The sequence below is a fragment of the Scyliorhinus canicula genome, chromosome 4, assembly GCF_902713615.1.
Source record: "Scyliorhinus canicula chromosome 4, sScyCan1.1, whole genome shotgun sequence".
Taxonomy (NCBI): domain Eukaryota; kingdom Metazoa; phylum Chordata; class Chondrichthyes; order Carcharhiniformes; family Scyliorhinidae; genus Scyliorhinus; species Scyliorhinus canicula.
In genome coordinates this window covers 189,340,220-189,359,919 of record NC_052149.1, presented here as the reverse complement: position 1 = coordinate 189,359,919, position 19,700 = coordinate 189,340,220, and the positions used below count along the sequence as shown (strand labels likewise).

At 50.5% G+C, this 19,700-nt stretch overlaps 1 protein-coding gene across 16 annotated transcripts in view; it reads right to left on the bottom strand.

Moving 5' to 3' along the window:
* ankhd1 (ankyrin repeat and KH domain containing 1) overlaps nt 1-19,700 on the bottom strand; it is a 249,829-nt gene that overhangs the window by 29,957 nt on the left and 200,172 nt on the right. For all 16 annotated transcript variants that reach the window (XM_038795714.1, XM_038795716.1, XM_038795719.1 and 13 more), the window contains 2 exons: nt 19,169-19,423; nt 18,881-19,056 (listed from right to left, as the gene is read on the bottom strand). In XM_038795714.1, coding sequence (XP_038651642.1) covers nt 18,881-19,056; nt 19,169-19,423 — 431 coding nt within the window. The remainder of the gene's footprint in view (nt 1-18,880; nt 19,057-19,168; nt 19,424-19,700) is intronic.

Here is a 19,700-nt window from a genome sequence, read left to right as displayed (position 1 = left end):
TGTTTTCTTTTTTTTTTTAATAATTTTTATTAAGATTTTCACAAAATATAAACAACAAAACAATATTAACAAAACAACCATGGTAAAAACCCAAGAACACCCACCCAACTACAAAAACAAAAAAAAAGCAAACAACAAAAAGGAAAGAGATAACACCCGCCACATACAGCAAACCCACGTACACAATTCTCCCTCCCACCGAACCAAACCCCCCCCCCCCCCGGGTTGCTGCGGCTGCCGGCCTATTTCCCTACCATTCCGCCATGAAGTCCAGGAAAGGCTGCCACTGCCTAAAGAACCCCTGTACTGATCCCCTCAGGGCAAATTTCACCGTCTCCAATTTGATGAACCCCGCCATATCATTGATCCAGGTCTCCACGCTTGGGGGCCTCGCATCCTTCCACTGAAGAAGAATCTCCGCCGGGCTACTAGGGATGCAAAGGCCAGAACACCGGCCTCTTTCGCCTCCTGCACTCCCGGCTCCACTGCAACCCCAGAAATTGCGAGTCCCCAGCCTGGCTTGACCCTGGATCCCACCACCCTCAACACCGTCCTTGCTACCCCCTTCCAAAACTCCCCCAGCGCTGGGCACGCCCAAAACATATGGGCGTGGTTCGCTGGGCTCCCCGAGCACCTAGCACACCTGTCCTCGCCCCCGAAAAACCTACTCATCCTCGTCCCAGTCATGTGGGCCCTATGCAGCACCTTGAACTGTATGAGGCTAAGCCTCGCACAGGAAGAGGAGGAATTCACTCTCTGCAGGGCATCCGCCCACGTCCCATCCTCAATCTCCTCACCCAGCTCCTCTTCCCATTTACCCTTCAGTTCCTCCACCGAGACCTCGTCTACCTCCTGCATTACCCAGTATATGTCCGAAATCTTCCCTCCTCCAACCCACAACCCCGAGAGCACCCTGTCCCGTCCCCCATGTGGGGGCAACAAGGGGGACCCCTCCACCTGCCAAACGCCCTAACCTGCATGTACCGAAACATGTTCCCCGGGGGAGCCCAAACTTCCCCTCTAACTCCCCCAAGCTCGCGAACCTCCCCTCCACAAACAGGTCCCTCAACCTCCTAACCCCTACCCTGTGCCAGCCCAGGAATCCGCCATCAATGCTCCCTGGAACAAACCGATGGTTCCCCCGTATCAGCGCCTCCATTAAACCCCCCATTTCTCCCCTATGTTGTCTCCATTGCCCCCAAATTTTGAGGGTAGCCGCCAACACCGGGCTCGTGGTATACCTCGTTGGAGGGAGCGACAACGGCGCCGTTACAAGCGCCTCAGTCCCGCTGTTTTCAGCAACACCTCCCTTTCTGCTCTTCCTCAGAGCCATAGTGGCCCTATTGCCGTGTTCTCCCTCAATTCTTTCACCTTCCCAGGTGCACGGTGGCGTAGTGGGTTAGCTCTGTTGCCTCAAGGTGCCGCGGTCCCAAGTTCAATCCCAGCTCTGGGACACTGTCCATGTGGAGTTTGCACATTCTCCCCGTGTTTGCGTGCGTTTTGCCCCCACAACCCAAAATGTGCAAGGTAGGGGGATTGGCCATGCTAAATTGCCCCTTAATTGGAAAAAATGAATTGGGCACTCAAATGAAAAAAAAAAAAATGTTTTCACCTTCTGACCTATTGCTCATGTACCCACCTCCCTGCCATACTAGTTTAAACCCTCCCGTGTGACACTAGCAAACCTCACGGCCAGGATATTTATGCCTCTGCAGTTTAGATGCAACCTGTCCTTCTTATACAGGTCACACCTGCCCCAGAAGAGCTCCCAGTGGTCCAGATAATTGAACCCTCCCTCCTCCACCAGCTGATTAGCCATTTGTTTAGCTGCTCTATCTTCCTATTTCTAGCCTCACTGGCACATGGCACAGGGAGTAATCCCGAGATTACAACTCTTGAGGTCCTGTCTTTCAAATTTCTGCCTAGCTCCCTGAATTCCTGCTGCAGGATCTCATCCCCCTTCCTGCCTATGTCATTAGTCCCAATATATACCACGACCTCTGCCTAGTTGCACTCCCCCTTCAGGATACCCACTTCCTGTTCTGAGACATCCTGGACCCTGGCACCAGGGAGACAACATACCATCCTGGAGTCTCTTTCACGTCCACAGAGGCGCCTATCTGTGCCCCTGACTATAGAGTCCCCTATGACTATTGCTCTTCTGCACTTTGACCCTCCCTGCTGATCAGAGCAAGCCGTGGTGCCACTACTCAGGCTGCTGTTGTTTTCCCCTGATAGGCTATTCCCCCCGACAGTATCCGACTGTTCGAGAGGGGGATAACCACAGGGGATTCCGGCACTGACTGCCTGCCCCTTCTGGTGGTCACCAGAGAGATCCAAGCTATTCTCAAACCCCCGAGAACAAAAAACAAGAGGAGAAGGTCAAGAGCACAGCAACCAGAGCCACTCCCTCAGATCTCGGGTTCAAGGTACCTAAAAGTGCCCAGCAGTTCAAAAGGAATAAGCCGACTGATCAACAAGCAGAAAGCATGCTCCGAAGGGGAACGATAGAATAACCAGGAATTAAAATAAGGATAACCTCAGTCCCAGTTGAAAGGAAGGGCCCCATCCCAGGGAGACAGGAGCCATCAAAACGTATCCTGCAAGGGCCCTTCTGGGAAGGAGGGCCGACCAGCCTCCCCCGTACCAGGGGATCCATCCCAGCAACCAGAATCACCCAGGGAAAGAAAAAGACAGCCTCACCATCAACACACGGGGTGGACCTAGTCCCAAATTAGCCAGAACACAGAGACCTAGCCATCCACCACACTCGCCAAGACAAAACCACACCTCAAGTGCTCAGGAGAAAAACAAGCACGAGCCACAATGAGTCACCTCTGATCCTCAGAAAGAGAGAGCAAGAACTAGAACTATCACAACTAAACACAGATAACCAGAAATCGGCAACCAACCCAAACCCCAAGTTCTCGAACCGTCTGACACGTCATAAAGAGACAGCCATACAAAGCCCAAGGAACATCACTCTTACCCCAGAGCAAACGAACCAGGCTATCTACTAGACATAATATGCAGCCTACCCCCAAATCTCCAACTACTTGGAAACCAAATTCAGCCCATCCAAGCTACCCCAAAGGTGCCCGCAGAAGGACGGCACCCACAATCCACAGGGACACCAGGGTGTCAACCTGGCCTTGCCCAGCACCATTGAAAGCGAACCATCTCTGAAGAACATGACCCAAGGATCTTCCATACAACCCACAAAAACAGTCTCACCCAGGGCGAGGCACCACACCCACCGACACGAGATAAGAAAGGATAAATACTCTGGCTTTGGCCGATTGGGGTGGGGGTCCAAGACTAGAGGAAGAACTGGAAAGACATCCATAAGTGGACGTCCTGGGAATGAGTGGCAGTTCTGCCATTCCATCAAAGAATTGCCCTCATCCCACCAGACTAAACCAAAACCAGGATCAGCACCACTGAAACATGGAAAGAGAGAGACCCATACAAGGATAAAAGACAAACTCGACCCGAAGGGAGAGTCAAACAAAACCCATTTCTCCCCAGGATAACAATAATAATAGCCCGGATTCTCAAACCCAAAAGAAATAAAAAGGACAACAGAAAAAAAAAAGGCTGAGGCTGATTAGCTCCAACTGGTGGGGATCCTCAATCGCAGCGAGGAAGAACTAGCCATACCAACCCCAGCCTTCCACTCCTCACCCTGCTCTGGCTCTGTTCATCTTCCCTCCCAAGAGAGATGGGTGGGGGAGAATAACAATGCGCCTCCATTGTTTCCACAAAAGCACCTCACAACTCTTGGAATTGAGCACCGAAGACCTGTACTGCAGAGTTGAAATTTTCAGCCAGAGCAACATCATTAACAGCCATTACCTGTGTAATGAGAAGGGAATGTGTAACGAGAAGGGAATCATTGCCAATCTGGCTGTACGAGACCCCCTTGGGATGAGCGACCATAACATGATAGAATTTTTTATCAAGGTGGAGAGTGAAGTAGTTGATTCGGAGACTAGTGTGCTGAATCTTAATAAAGTGAATTATGAAGATATGAGGCACGAGTTGGCCTTGATATTGGGGAGCTATTTAAAGGGATGACAGTGGATAGGCAATGGCAAACATTCAAGGAAAGCATGGGGGAAACTACAGCAACTGTTCATTCCTGTCTGGCAGAAAAGCAAAGAGGGCGAATCCCTGGCTTAAAGGAAATTAGAAATAATATCCAATCCAAGGAAGAAGCATACAGATTGGGCAAGAAAAATAATAGGTCTGAGGATTGGGAGCAGTTTAGAATTCATCAAAGGACGAAAGGATTGATTAAGAAGGGGAAAGTACAGTATGAAAGGAAGCTTGCAGGGAACATGAAGATTGACACTAAGAGTTTCTATAGGTGAAGAGAAAGAGATTGGTAAAGAAAAATGTAGGCCCCCTACAGACAGAAACAGGGGAATGCATAATAAGGGACAAAGAAATGATGAGAAATTGAATACATACTTTGGTTCTGTCTTCACAAAAGAGGACACAAATCAGATACCAGAAATGGAAAGGTTTAGTGAGGGAGAAGAACGGAGGTAGATCAACATTAGTAGAGAAATGGTGCTGGGAAAATTAATGGGATTGAAAGGCGATAAATCTCCAGGGAGCCGAGTGGGCAAATCAATGGCAGATGCAGTAGAATTTGGATAAGTGTGAGGTTATTCACTTTGGAAGCAAAAATAGGAAGGCAGATTACTACCCGAATGTTTATAAATGGGGAGAGGGGAGTGGGCAGCAGGACCTGGGTGCCCTTGTGCACCAGTCGTTGAAAGTAAGCATGCAGATGCAGCAGGCAGTAAAGAAGGCTAATGGTATGTTGGCCTTCATTGTGAGAGGCTTCGAGTACAGAAGTATCGAGTTTAGGATGTGTTGCTGCAATTATACAGGGCCTTGGGGAGACCACACCTGGAGTATTATGTGCAGTTTTGGTCTCCTTCTTTGAGGAACGATGTTCTTGCTCTCGAGGGAGTGCAGCGAAGGTTTACCAGACTGATTCCAGGGACGGTGGGACTGTCATATGAGGAGAGATTGACTAGGTTAGGATTGTTCTCACTGGAGTTCCGAAGAATGAGCGGTGAACTCATAGAGACTTATAAAATTCTAACAGGACTAGACAGGGTAGATGCAGGGAGGATGTTCCTGATGGTGGGTGTCCCCAGAGCAGGGGTCACAGTCGGAGGATTCAGGGTAAACCATTTCGGACAGAGATGAGGAGACATTTCTTCACACAAAGAATGGTACGCTTGTCGAATTCATAACCACAGGAAGTAGTTGATGCTAAAACTCTGAATATATTCAAGAGGCTGCTGGATATAGCACTTGGGGAGAATGGGATCAAAGGCTATGGGGAGAAAGCAGGATTAGGCTATTGAGTTGGATGATTAGCCATGATCGTGATGAATGGTAGAGCAGGCTCGAAGTGCCAAAAGGCCTCCTCCTATCTTCTATGTATTTATGTATCTATGATGCACATAGCACCACCAAGGCAGGAGAGGAGTTCGCTCAATAGCAACTGTGCCACTGAAAACAGGGCCCCATTCCAGCCACCACGAGCACATTAGAATTTAAGCATTTAATCGAGACACTTAAGGTAAAGACATCAACCAAACACCTCTCGGGACATAGCACAAGCCATGTACACCAAGGCAAGTACAAATGTGAGGTTATCCATTTTGGTAGGAATAACAGCAAAAGGGATTATTTAAATGATAAAATATTAAAACATGCTCGTATTAATATTAAAACGTGTGCATGGGTTTCCTCCGGGTGCTCCGGTTTCCTCCCACAGTCCAAAGATGTGCGGGTTAGGTGGACTGGCTATGCTAAATTGCCATTAGTGTCCAACAAATAAGGTTAATTGGGGGGGGGGTCACTGGTACAGGGTGGATACGTTGACTTGAGTGGGGTGATCATTGCTCCGCACAACATCGAGGGCTGAAGGGCCTGTTCTGTGCTGTACTGTTCTATGCTGCCGTGCAGAGAGACCTGGTTGCGCTAGTGCATGAGTCGCAAAAAGTTGGTTTACGAGGATCCTCGGCGGCGGCGGCAGCAGCAGCAGGTCCACTAATATAACTAAGAGACGGGCTGAGTTCAACAGAGCAAAAGCAGCTCTCCACAGGAGCAGAGTGCGTTTTGGTATGCTGTACCCAGCGAAACTCTGGGTCACATACCAAAATGGAATATTTATTTACAGCCCCCGCTGAGGCGAATAGGTTCGTTGAGGAGCACGGGCTGGAAAACAACCAGCGGGGGTAGGGACGAGGGGCCCCTGGCAAGGGGCAACGACACACCGACCCGGGAGGGGGGGTGGGGGTGGGGGGGTGGGGGGGGGGGGGGGGGGGGGGGGGGCGAAGGCAATGCCAGCAACCCCCCTGCCCCGGCCAGGAACACCCAGAACAAAAAACAAACCACTGCCCAAGGGACCGCTCCAGGTGGGAGGCCAGGCCCCAGCACGAGGGAACGAGAGTATTGGAGAAGGGAGTGCAGGCGAGAGGGGTGCAGGGTAGGATGGGGGAAGAGCGGGCAGAAAACCGTAGAGGCCAGGCAGGGGAGAAGCGAGACAACAACCACCGAGAAGGGAGCCACCATACTAGCAGGAAAGCTAGCGCCGGGGCACGCAACAAAGCAGGGCCGCAGCGCACCCCCAACAGGGGGGAAGGCGCCAGGCAGGGGAGGGGGGAACACCCGTCAAAGTCGGGAGAGCAAACGCGGACAGGAATAGGGGATAGAGGGGCAAAGGAGGGGTATACGGGGGAGGAGGGAAAAGGGAGAGACCGGGAGGGGGGGGCCACACAGGGAGCGAGAGACCGGGGAGAGGAAATGCAGGGACGAAGAGACAAAGGAGGCCAGGAAAGGAACAGGGTTACAAAGTGCCACAACCAAGGGCTCGAAACAAGGAACCGCTGCAAGCACGCACCCAGTACGGTCTGTGGGCGAAGGGGGCACCCAGAGTGCAGGGGACTACCTGCGTGGCGGACACACAGTGGACGGCCATAGCGGGTGCTCCCGGGACAAGGGGAAACCCTGGAGCGCAGAGACCCGACTGCATGGGGAGAGCAGTGATAGCGGCCATCCTGGACGGCCCCCTAACAAAGGGAAACCCCGGAGGGCAGGGGTGCGTCCACCAGATAAATATGGTTAATCCCACAGGAACGAGGGGGGCAGAAGCCCCCCCCACCAGGATAATCACCTGGAACATAAGGGGACTTAACGGCCCAGTGAAGAGATCTAGAGTCCTCACTCATCTCAGAAACATGAGGGCCGACATAGTCTTCCTCCAAGAGACGCACCCGAGGGAGCAGGACCAACTGCGGGTAAGAAAGGGCTGGGTGGGACAAACCTACCATTCCTGCTATGGGACAAGGGCCAGCGGGGTGGCGATCCTGATCGGCAAGAGGACAATGTTTAGGGCGACAAAGACGGTTACAGACCCAGGGGGGCGGTATGTCATGGTCAGCGGGGCCCTGGATGGGGCACCGGTAGTTCTAGTCAACATGTAGACTACAGGGCAGCACGGTAGCATGGTGGTTAGCATAAATGCTTCACAGCTCCAGGGTCCCAGGTTCGATTGCTGGCTGGGTCACTGTCTGTGTGGAGTCTGCACGTCCTCCCCGTGTGTGCGTGGGTTTCCTCCGGGTGCTCCAGTTTCCTCCCACAGTCCAAAGATGTGCGAGTTAGGTGGATTGGCCATGCTAAATTGTCCTAAAAAGTAAGGTTAAGGGGGGGCTGTATGGTATAGGGTGGATACGTGGGTTTGAGTAGGGTGATCATTGCTCGACACAACATCGAGGGCCGAAGGGCCTGTTCTGTGCTGTACTGTTCTATGTTCTTTGTGTACGCGCCCAACTGGGACGACACGAGTTTCATCAAAAAGACCATGGCAGAAATCCATAGCATCGACTAATCATGGGGGGGGGAGAGAAGAGAGAGAAGGAGGAGACTTCAACTGTGTACAGGATCCAAAGACGGACAGATCAAACCCCAAAACGGGGAAAACCTCAAGCGTGGCAAGGGAACTCGGTCACTTTATGGAGCAGATGGGAGCAGTGGACCCCTGGAGGTTCGCCCACCCGGGGGAGAAAGAATTCTCCTTCTTCTCCCCAGTACACAACGTGTACACCAGAATTGACTTTTTTGTGGTGGGGAAAACGGTGCTTCCAGGGATAGACAAAGTGGAATACTCTGTAATTGGGATATCAGACCATGCTCCACACTACATGGACTTGCGGCTAGAGACGGGAAGGGCCCAGCGCCCCACATGGAGGTTGGACGGTGCCTTACTAGCTGACAAGGCCTTCAGCGAAAGGATAGCGCGGGCCATAGCAGAGTACACGGAGAACAACCAAAACGGGGAGGTCTCATCCTCCACGTTCTGGGAAGCGCTTAAGGCCGTACTAAGAGGGGAAATCATTGCCTTCAAAGCGCAAAGAGATAGGGAGGAAAGGGTGGCTAGGCAGAAGCTGGCCGACTCCATATTGGAGGTAGACCGTAAATACTCGAGGCCCCGACCGTAGAGCTCCTGGCGGAGAGGAAAGAACTACAAAGGAACTTTGACCTGCTCTCCACCAGGAAAGCAGTGCACAAACTCCGTCAGGCGCGCGGGACCCTGTACGAACACTGAGACAAAGCCAGCCGCCTGTTGGCACACCAGCTGAGAAAGCAGGCAGCCACCAGAGAAATTGCGCAAATCAGGGGTACCGGAGGCACGTTGGAAACAGAACCAGAGAGGATTAACAAAACCTTCAAGGCCTTCTACCAAGATCTGTACACCTCAGAGCCCCCAACGGGAAAGGCTGGGATGAACTGGTTCCTTGATGGACTGGACACACCAGTCATGGGAGAAGGCAGAAAACGGGACCTGGAAGCACCACTAGCACTGGGAGAGATCATGGACAGCATTAGCTCCATGCAGACGGGGAAGGCGCCGGGACCGGATGTATTCCCGGCGGATTTCTACAAAAAATTCGCGACAGCGCTGGCCCCGCACCTGCGGGAGATGTTCACAGACTCGCTAGCTAGGGGCACACTGCCACCCACGTTAGCACAGGCCTCAATCTCGCTGATAACTAAGAAAGACAAAGACCCAACGGAATGTGGGTCATACAGACCCATATCTCTGCTGAACGCAGACGCCAAAATACTGGCCAAAATCCTAGCCAAAAGGCTAGAAGACTGTGTATCTGAGGTGGTCACAGAGGACCAGACGGGCTTCGTCAGATGGAGACAGCTTACCTCGAACATCAGGCGCCTGCTGAACGTGATAATGACCCCCTCCGGGGAGAGAACACAAGAGGTGATCGTCTCCCTGGACGAAGAAAAGGCCTTTGACAGAGTCGAATGGAAATACCTCAGAGGTACTGGAGCGGTTCGGGCTTGGAACAGGGTTCACCGCTTGGGTAAAGCTCCTATACAACGCTCCCATGGCGAGCGTACGGACCAACAATACCAACTCCCAATACATCCAGCTGCACAGGGGCACCAGACAAGGATGTCCACTGTCCCCGCTGCTGTTCGCACTAGCAATCGAACCGCTAGCAATCGCGCTCAGGGCAGCAAAAAATTGGAGGGGGATCCGAAGGGGAGGCAGAGAGCACAGAGTCTCACTCTGTGCAGATGATCTGCTCCTCTCCATCTCAGACCCACAAAGCAGCATGGGCGGAATCATCACGCTCCTGAAAGAGTTTGGAGCTTTCTCGGGCTACAAACTCAACATGAGCAAAAGCGAGATCATCCCAGTACACCCGTGGGGGGGCAGTACTAAAGGGGCTGCCGTTCAAACAAGCCCAACACAAATTCCGCTACCTGGGGGATCCAAATAGCCCATGACTGGAAAGGGATCCACAAATGGAACCTCACCAGCCTGACGGAGGAAGTAAAAAAGGACCTGCAAAGATGGAACACACTCCCACTCTCCCTCGCGGGGAAGAGTCCAGACGATCAAAATGAACGTACTGCCCAGGTTCCTCTTCATGTTTAGATCCATTCCGATCTACATCCCCAAGGCCTTTTTCAAAGCGCTGGACAAACTAATCATGGCGTTTGTATTGGGGGGGGGGGGGGGGGGGGGGGGGGGGGGGTAAAATGCTAGGATCCCAAAGAAGGTCCTACAAAAAACAAAATCCAGGAGGGGGGGGGGGGGGGGGGGCTAGTCCTCCCGAACCTACAATTCTACCACTGGGCGGCAACAGCCGAGCGAGTAAAGGGATGGATCCAGGAGCCAGAAGCCGAGTGGGTGCGTGCGGAGGAGGCCTCCTGCACGGGGACCTCCCTCCGGGCCCTCGCCACAGCAGCACTCCCATCCCCACCCAAAAACCACTCCAGCAGCCCAGTGGTGACAGCCACCCTCCAATCCTGGAACCAACTGCGGCAGCAATTTGGCCTGACCAAAATGTCGGACAAGGCTCCCATCTGCAACAACCATAGGTTCACACCAGCACTGACTGACGCCACCTTCAAAAGGTGGAGGCAGGACTGAGGGACACTGACAGTCAGGGACCTATACACGGACGGCAGGATCGCAACACTGGACAAACTGACAGAGAAATTTCGGCTAGCCAGGGGGAACGAGCTACGGTACCTGCAGCTCAAAACCTTCTTACAAAAGGAGACAAGGACGTACCCACAACCGCCACGACAGACACTACTGGAAGACCTACTGGACGCAAGTATCCTAGAGAAAGGGAACTTTAGCGACATGTATGACCGACTGTTAGAAAGGGACGACACCGTACTGGACGCAACAAAAAAGAAATGGGAGGATGACTTGGGGATTGAGACAGGGTGGGGACTCTGGAGCGAAGCACTGCATAGGGTCAACTCCACCTTCACGTGCGCACGGCTCAGCCTGACGCAACTAAAAGTGGTACATAGAGCCCACTTAACAAGAAACCGTATGAGTAGGTTCTTCCCGGAGGTGGAGGACAGATGTGAACGGTGCCAAAGAGGCCCGGCCAACCACGCCCACATGTTCTGGTCTTGCCACAGACTTGTGGAGTACTGGACAGCCTTTCGAGGCTATGTCCAAAGTGGTGGGGGTGAGGGTGGAGCCATGCCCGATAGTGGCGGCCTTCGGGGTTTCAGACCAGCCAGATCTATTCCTGGGGAGGGCGGACACCCTTGCCTTTGCCTGCCTGATCGCCCGCCATAGAATCCTGTTTGGCTGGCGGTCAGCAGCACCGCCCAGAGCTGCAGACTGGCTGTCCGACCTCTCGGAATCTCTCCAAATGGATAAAATCAAATTCGCCATCAGAGGGGCAGACGACGGCTTCCACAGAACGTGGGAGCCATTCATGCAATTGTTCCGGGACCTGTTTGTGGCCAACGAACAAGAGGAAGAATAGTCGGGTGGGCAAGAATCAGGGGAAAACGGACGGGAATCGGGGGAAGGTAGCCGGGGGGGGGGGGGGGGGGGGGGGGGGAGGTACAGGTTTGTTATGGGGGTTTGTTCTCATGGTTTTACACTTATTTCTTTTTCTTGTTAATTTATTGTTTTTGTATTGGAGGGGAGGGGTTACTGTTTTGTTGTTGAAAACTTGAATAAACATTATTCCAAAAAAAAAAGGAAGGACAAAGCCGCAAGCGACATCTGATGGCAACCTAAGGCCCAAAACCAAATTGTAAATAAATGCCTATAAACACGTGCCTCGGCCATATTGGGGAATGTAAAATATGTATGCCGGTTAAAGGGGGTGGCCACAGTTGTTGTTATGAAGATGCTTACCTGTAAATATACATGTTAAATTTTTGCGTGTTTTCTTTTTCTAATAATTTGTAATTTGTTGGATATAAAATATGAAAACTCAATAAAAAACATTTCCCAAAAAAAAAAGCTGGTTTACAGGTGCAACAGGTGATTAAAAAGGCAAATGCATTCTATGCTCGGTTTGAGCAGGTAACCAACAATCCGCTGTCGAGTGCCCCAGCAGCCCATAATTCACCCATACCCACCATCACAGTTTCCGAAGTCAGATCGGCCTTCCTGAAAGTGAACCCATGGAAGGCGATGGGCCCGGACGGGATCCCTGGTCGTGCACTCGGAGCCTGCGCATACCTGCTGGCAGAGGTATTCACAGACATCTTTAACCTAGCCCTACTCCACTCCGAGGTCCCCACCTGCTTCAAGAAGACCACCATCATACCGGTACCAAAGAAGAACCAGGCAACATGCCTCAATGACTACCGCCCGGTGGCCCTGACGTCAGTTGTAATGAAGTGCTTCGAGAGGCTGACCATGAAGCGCATCACCTCCATACTCCCGGAACGCCTTGGCCCACTTCAATTCGCATACCGTCACAACCGCTCCACATCAGACGCCATTTCCCTGGCCCTACACTCATCCCTAGAGCATCTCGAAAACAAGGACTCCTACATCAGACTCCTATTTATTGACTACAGCTCCGCCTTCAACACCATAATCCCAGCAAAGCTCATATCAAAGCTCCAAAACCTAGGACTTGGCTCTCCACTCTGCAACTGGACCCTTGACTTTCTGACCAACAGACCACAGTCAGTAAGAATGAACACCAACACCTCCTCCACAATAGTCCTCAATACCGGTGCCCCGCAAGGGTGCGTACTTAGCCCCCTACTCTACTCCCTGTACACACACGACTGTGTGGCAAAACTTGGTTCCAACTCCACCTACAAGTTTGCTGACGATACGACCATAGTGGGCCGGATCTCGAATAACGACGAGTCCGAATACAGGAGGGAGGTAGAGAACCTAGTGGAGTGGTGTAACGACAACAATCTCTCCCTCAAAGCCAGCAAAACTAAAGAGCTGGTCATCGACTTCAGGAAGCAAAGTACTGTACACACCCCTGTCAGCATCAACTGAGCCGAAGTGGAGATGGTTATCAGTTTCAAATTCCTAGGGGTGCACATCACCAAAAATCTATCCTGGTCCACTACGTCGACGCTATCACCAAGAAAGCACAACAACGCCAATACTTCCTCAGGAAACTAAGGAAATTCGGCATGTCCACATTAACCCTTACCAACTTTTACAGATGCACTATAGAAAGCATCCTATCGGGCTGCATCACAGCCTGGTATGGCAACTGCTCGGCCCAGGACCGCAAGGAACTTCAGAGAGTCGTGAATACCGCCCAGTCCATCACACGAACCTGCCTCCCATCCATTGATTCCATCTGCACATCCCGCTGCCGGGGGAAAGCGGGCAGCATAATCAAGGATCCCTCCCACCCGGCTTACTCACTTTTCCAACTTCTTCCATCGGGCAGGAGATTCAGAAGTCTGAGAACACGCACGAACAGACTCAAAAACAGCTTCTTCCCCACTGTCACCAGACTCCTAAATGACCTTCTTATTGACTGACCTCATTAACACTACACCCTGTATGCTTCAACCGATGCCAATGCTGATGTAGCTACATTGTATATCTTGTGTTGCCCTATTATGTATTCTCAACATGTCCCATTTTCTTGAATTTTGTTTAATTCCCTTTTCTTCCATGTACTGAATGATCTGTTGAGCTGCTTGCAGAAAAATACTTTTCACTGTACCTCGGTACACGTGACAATAAACAAATCCAATCCAAATGGAATTTTGTCCTTCATTGCTAGAGCGATGGAGTTTAAGACTAGGGAGGTTATGCTGCAATTGTACAAAGTGTTAGTGAGGCCACACCTGGAGTATTGTGTTCAGTTTTGGTCTCCTGACCTGAGAAAGGACGTACTAGCGCTGGAGGGTGTGCAGAGGAGATTCACCAGGTTAATCCCAGCGCTGAGGGGTTGAATTACGAGGAGAGGTTAAATAGACTGGGACTATACTCGTTGGAATTTAGAAGGAGGAGGGGGATCTTATAGAAACATATAAAATTATGAAGGGGATAGATGCGGGCAGGTTGTTTCCACTGGCGGGTGAAAGCAGAACTAGGGGGCATAGCTTCAAAACAAGAGGAAGTAGATTTAGGTCTGAGTTTAGGAGGAACTTCTTCACCCAAAGGGTTGTGAATCCATGGAACTCCTTGTCCAGTGAAGCAGTTGAGGCTCCTTCATTAAATGTTTTTAAGATAGAGATAGATAGTTTTTTTAAAAAAATAATTTTTATTGAGATTTTCAAAAACATAAAAATAACAAGAAAACAATATTAACAACAAAAAGAAACCAAACCCCCCCCCCCCCCCCCCCCCCCCCCCCCCCCCCCCCCCCCCCCCCCCCCCCCCCCCCCCCCCCCCCCCCCCAAGTAACTATAACAAGAAGAAATAGATAAACACCAGCATATTTAATAAACACATTTCTCCCTTCCCCCGACACAACCCCCCCCCCCGGTCCTCTCCTTCCTCTTCCCCCCCCCCTCCACCCCCCCCCCCCCCCCCCCCCCCCCCCCCCCCCCCCCGGGTTGCTGCTGCTGCCGGCCTATTTTCCTACCGTTCTGCCAGGAAGTCCAGGAACGGCTGCCACCGCCTAAAGAACCCCTGTACTGATCCCCTCAGGGCAAATTTCGCCTTCTCCAATTTGATGAACCCCGCCATATCATTGATCCAGGCCTCCACGCCTTGGGGGCCTCGCATCCTTCCATTGAAGCAAGATCCTCCGCCGGGCTACTAGGGACGCAAAGGCCAGAACACCGGCCTCTTTCGCCTCCTGCACTCCCGGCTCCACTGCAACCCCAAAAATTGAGAGTCCCCAGCCGAGCTTGACCCTGGATCCTACCACCCTCGACACCATCCTACCCTCTTCCAAAACTCCCCCAGTGCTGGGCATGCCCAGAACATATGGGCGTGGGTCGCTGGGCTCCCCGAGCACCTAGCACACCTGTCTTCGCCCCTGAAAAACCTACTGATCCTCGTCCCAGTCATGTGGGCCCTGTGCAGCACCTTGAACTGTATGAGGCTGAGCCTCGCACAGGAGGAGGAGGAATTCACTCTTTCCAGGGCATCCGCCCACATCCCCTCCTCAATCTCCTCACCCAGCTCCTCCTCCCATTTACCCTTCAGCTCCTCCACCGATGCCTCATTCACCTCCTGCATGACGTGGTACACGTCCGAAATCCTCCCCCTTCCAACCCACACCCCCGAGAGCACCCTGTCCCGTACCCCTCGTGGGGGCAGCAGAGGGAACCCCTTCACCTGCCACCTGGCAAATGCCCTAACCTGCATGTACCTGAACATGTTCCCCAGGGGGAGCCCAAACATCCCCTCTAACTCACCCAGGCTCACAAACCTCCCACCCACAAACAGGTCCCTCAACCGCCTAACCCCTACCCTGTGCCAGCCCAGAAACCCGCCATCGTTGCTCTCTGGAACAAACCGGTGGTTTCCCCATATCGGGGACTCCATCGAGCCCCCCCACCTCCCCCCTATGCCGTCTCCATTGGCCACAAATTTTGAGGGCAGCCGCCACCACCAGGCTCGTGATATACCTCGTTGGAGGGAGCGGCAACGGCGCCGTTACCAGCGCCTCCAGGCTCGTGTCCTCGCAGGACGCCATCTCGATCCTCTTCCATGCTGCCCCTGCCCCGTCCATTACCCACTTACGCACCATCGCTGCGTTGGCAGCCCAATAGTATCCACAGAGGTTGGGCAACGCGAGCTGCCCCCCCCCCCCCATCCCTGCCCCGCTCCAAAAACACCCTTCTCACCCTCGGAGTCCCTTGCGCCCATACAAATCCCGTAATACTCCTGTTGACCGTCCTAAAAAAGGCCTTTGGGATAAGGATGGGGAGGCACTGGAACAGGAACAAGAACCTTGGGAGCACCGTCTTCTTGACGGACAGCCCGTCAGCGACAACGGCAACATGTCCCATCTTTTGAACTCCTCCTCCATTCGCTCCACCAGCCTAGTGAGGTTAAGCTTGTGAAGGGCCCCCCAGCTCCTAGCCACCTGGACTCCCAGATAGATAGTTTTTTGAAGAACAAAGGGATTAAGTGTTATGGTGTTCGGGCCGGAAAGTGGAGCTGAGTCCACAAAAGATCAGCCATGATCTCATTGAATGGCGGAGCAGGCTCGAGGGGCCAGGTGGCCTACTCCTGCTCCTAGTTCTTATGTAAAACATGGTAAGAATGTTTCTTATAGGTTCAGTCAAGGGTTTAGTCAGTACCCTTGGGAAGTCAAAAGGGTTCAGTGCCTGGAAAAGTTTGGGAAGCATTGTTAGACCAATGGGGCATGCCCACAAATCCTTGAGAAGATCGGACAGAAAAGACGGTCAAGGAATATGGAATAATATTCTTTATTGGCCGGGCCTAGAATATGAAAGCAGGGACGTTATGCCAGAACTATTTAAGAAACACTAGTTAGACCGCAGCAGAGTACTGCATGCTGTTCTGGTCACTGCATTATAGGAAGGATGTGATTGTACTAATTGAGGGCAAGAGATTTACAAGCATGTGGTCAGGACAGAACTGCAGTTATGAAGATAACTTTAAAAAGCTGGGTTTGTTTTATTCTGAAATACAGGAGGGTAAGAGGAGACCTAATTTATGAGGGGCGACAGTACTGACCCAATTCCATTCGCGGAGACATTAATAACCACGGGCACAGATTTAAACTAATTGGGAGATGGGTTGGGCGCTGAAAGATTTTCTATCCACTGGTGGCAAAGGCACAAGCCCTCATCATATTTGACAAAACATGTTGATATGCATTTGAAGTGCCCTGGACTGTAGGGCTACACAGCAAGAGTTGGAAGGTGTGATTAGGGCGCATCAACAGAATAAACCAATTGGTTATTTTCTATGTTGGAAATATTTCCAGTTTTTATGTTCCTATTAGAAAACATAATCTGTTGAACTCGTGAGATCAGCTTCAGAAATTTAAAGGTGTTGTACAATTTCTTTCAGTTGCATTGACATTTAGCCGTTAATTTCTAGTTGTGAATCGAAATAAACTCCCACCGGATCACAGCTTTCAGTACCTCCCAAACCGTACCTGCCGAAACTCCCCCGTGTCATTAATCACAACATACCCCTGGGTGGCCTTCCTCACCCGCTCACACACCTCTTCCTCTGCTAACAGTTCCACATCCAGCCTCCATTGCAGGCTCTGGACCCCCACACTTGCTCACTCGTAAATCCACCCAGTGCAGGGCATGGTCTGACACTACTATTGCCGAATACTCAACATTTACCACCCCTGCCAACAATGTCTTATCAAACACAAAGAAATCTATTTGGGAGTACACCGTGTGCACATGGAGTAAAAGAAAATTTATTTTGCCCTCGGCCTCCCAAATCTCCACGGATCCATCCACCCCCCTCCCCAATGGGCCGACATCCTCCCCGACCTCGACCGGTCCAGTCTCGGATTCAGGACCGTATTAAAGCCCCCTTCCCCCATCATAATAATAATACTAATCTTTATTGTCACAGGTAGGCTTACATTAACACTGCAATGAAGTTACTGTAAAAAACCCTAAGTCGCCACATTCTGGAGCCTGTTCGGGTACAGAGAGAGAGAATTCAGAATGTCCAATTCACCCAAGTGCATGTCTTTTGGAATTTGTGGGAGGAAACGAGAGCACCCGGAGGAAACCCACGCAGACACGGGGAGAACACGCAGAATCCACACAGACAGTGACCCAGAACCTGGAACTGTGAAGCATCAACCGAAGATAGCCCATGTCCAGAAACTTCCCCAGCATCCGCCTAAAATTCCACATCGTCCCAGTTCAGGGCATAGATGTTTACCAACTTCACCACCATCCTCTCCAGTTTCCCGCTTACTATAACATACTTTTCCCCCCGAGTCAGCCACTATATTTCCCACCTCGAACGCCACCCACTTATTGACCAAAATCGGCATCCCCATCATTTTAAAGTCCAATCACGAATTAAATACTTGCCCAACCCGCCCCTTCCGCATCCTAACCTGGTCCCCCGCCACCCTCCAGCTTGCTAGCTCACAAAGCCTATGCATTCACAAACAACACCATCTCTAATCACGTCTTTGTATTCCTCATCGCTCCCCTGAGGGGGGATCCCCAAAGTTACTTACAACAACATTTTTCAAACTCCTTGAAGGTAGCCCTTGAAACACCACCTCTGCCCTAGCTTATCCATCCTCTCAGCCTATATTGGCTTAGTATAAATTCTTATCTGATTATGCCCGTCAAGCACCTTGGGCTGTTTCATCACCACATCAAAAGGGGCTACACTTATACAACTTTTTGTTGTGTTAAAAAGACACAGTGCCATGTTTTGTTTACTGTTGGTATTCATATACCAACAGTAAACAGCTACTTTATAATGTTACTTGTGCAGCAGCTTGCAGCAAGCAACCCAATAGTTGGAGTCCAAGCCTACATATAAATGTGTATAAATTTGATGTTGAAACAGCGTTATGAACCAGTTGTGAACAATTCAAGTTTTCAACAATAGTATTTGCGCGGATTTTTCCAAACTGCTTCAAGAGCATAGGCTATGCTGATATTGGGAAAAAATAATCACTAACTCAATGTTGAAAAGCAGAATATTGTGGATGCTGGAAATCTGAAATAAAAACAAAATACTGGGGGTTCTCAGTAGGCCTGGCAACATCTGTGGAGAGAGAGTTAATGATTCAAGTCGATGACCTTTCATTAAGTCATCAATCTGAAAGTCTCTCCCTTCACAAAAGCTGGCAGACATTCTTAGTATTGCCAACTTGTTGCTTTTGTTTCACTAATTCTATGTCTTTGTTCCAGCTTTAAAACTATAACCACCACCTTATTGTAATGCATTATAGTATCAAGTCCGACCAAAATTGGCTAAAAGAAATTCAGCCTGCAAGTCGTTCATGCTAAAGTGATTGCAATGTAATTACAATTCATTCAATGTGCATCTTTGATTATGTACAAATCATTGCTGCCTGATAGTTATGCTCAATTTCTTCTTTTTTTTTTTTAAAATCAAGAAATTTTCACTAACCTTGTTGTAATCCATGAAGTTGCTTGGCACCGGCTGATGGAAGGTATTTGAAGGTGCCACTATTCCAGTATCATCTCTTTCCAATGTCTGATGTTGTGAAAATGAACTTGGGTCTGATATAGATTGGTGCATTAAGTGACCACCCATCACACCTTGAGACCAGCCAGATATACCATCTGAAAGAGAAACCCATTCTAAGATATGACAAGGTTTTATAGCTTTAAAACTTAGCCCTGCCAGGTACACTCCTTACATATCACTCCAACACTATCATTAATAACTTCTCACCTGAATTATTGCTGACACCAAAAGACCAGATCCCTCCTTGTCCAACAGGAGTTGTCAGGTTACTACCCACCATAGTGGAAAGTGGAGTCATTGACCCAGTCTGCCGAATGCGAGCTGATCTTTCCGTTCCAATAGGTGGTGGTACCTTCCGATCCTGATTTGCGTTACTTGATTTTGGTTGGCCCAAAGAAGGAGGTGCAGAAGCAGCAGATAAAGGTGAAGAAGCTCCAGAAGACACAGATGGCGGGGACTCACCTGCATAGATATTATGATCCACAAAGATTATGATCCACAAAGTAGTAAATTACATCCAACAATTTGTAAAGACATCATAATCTATAACAGTACAATTATTTTTTAATTGCTGTGTTCAATAATGAGATTTGTAGTTATAAATTTTGAACCTTACCTAGTTAAAAAAACCTGAAGTGAAACTTATGCTTGCTTTTCACCAAATAAGAACGAAGGGCAGCATGTTTAAACTGTTCTGTTTGTGATTCCTATTCTTATTTTAAAATCAGAAAAACTCAGA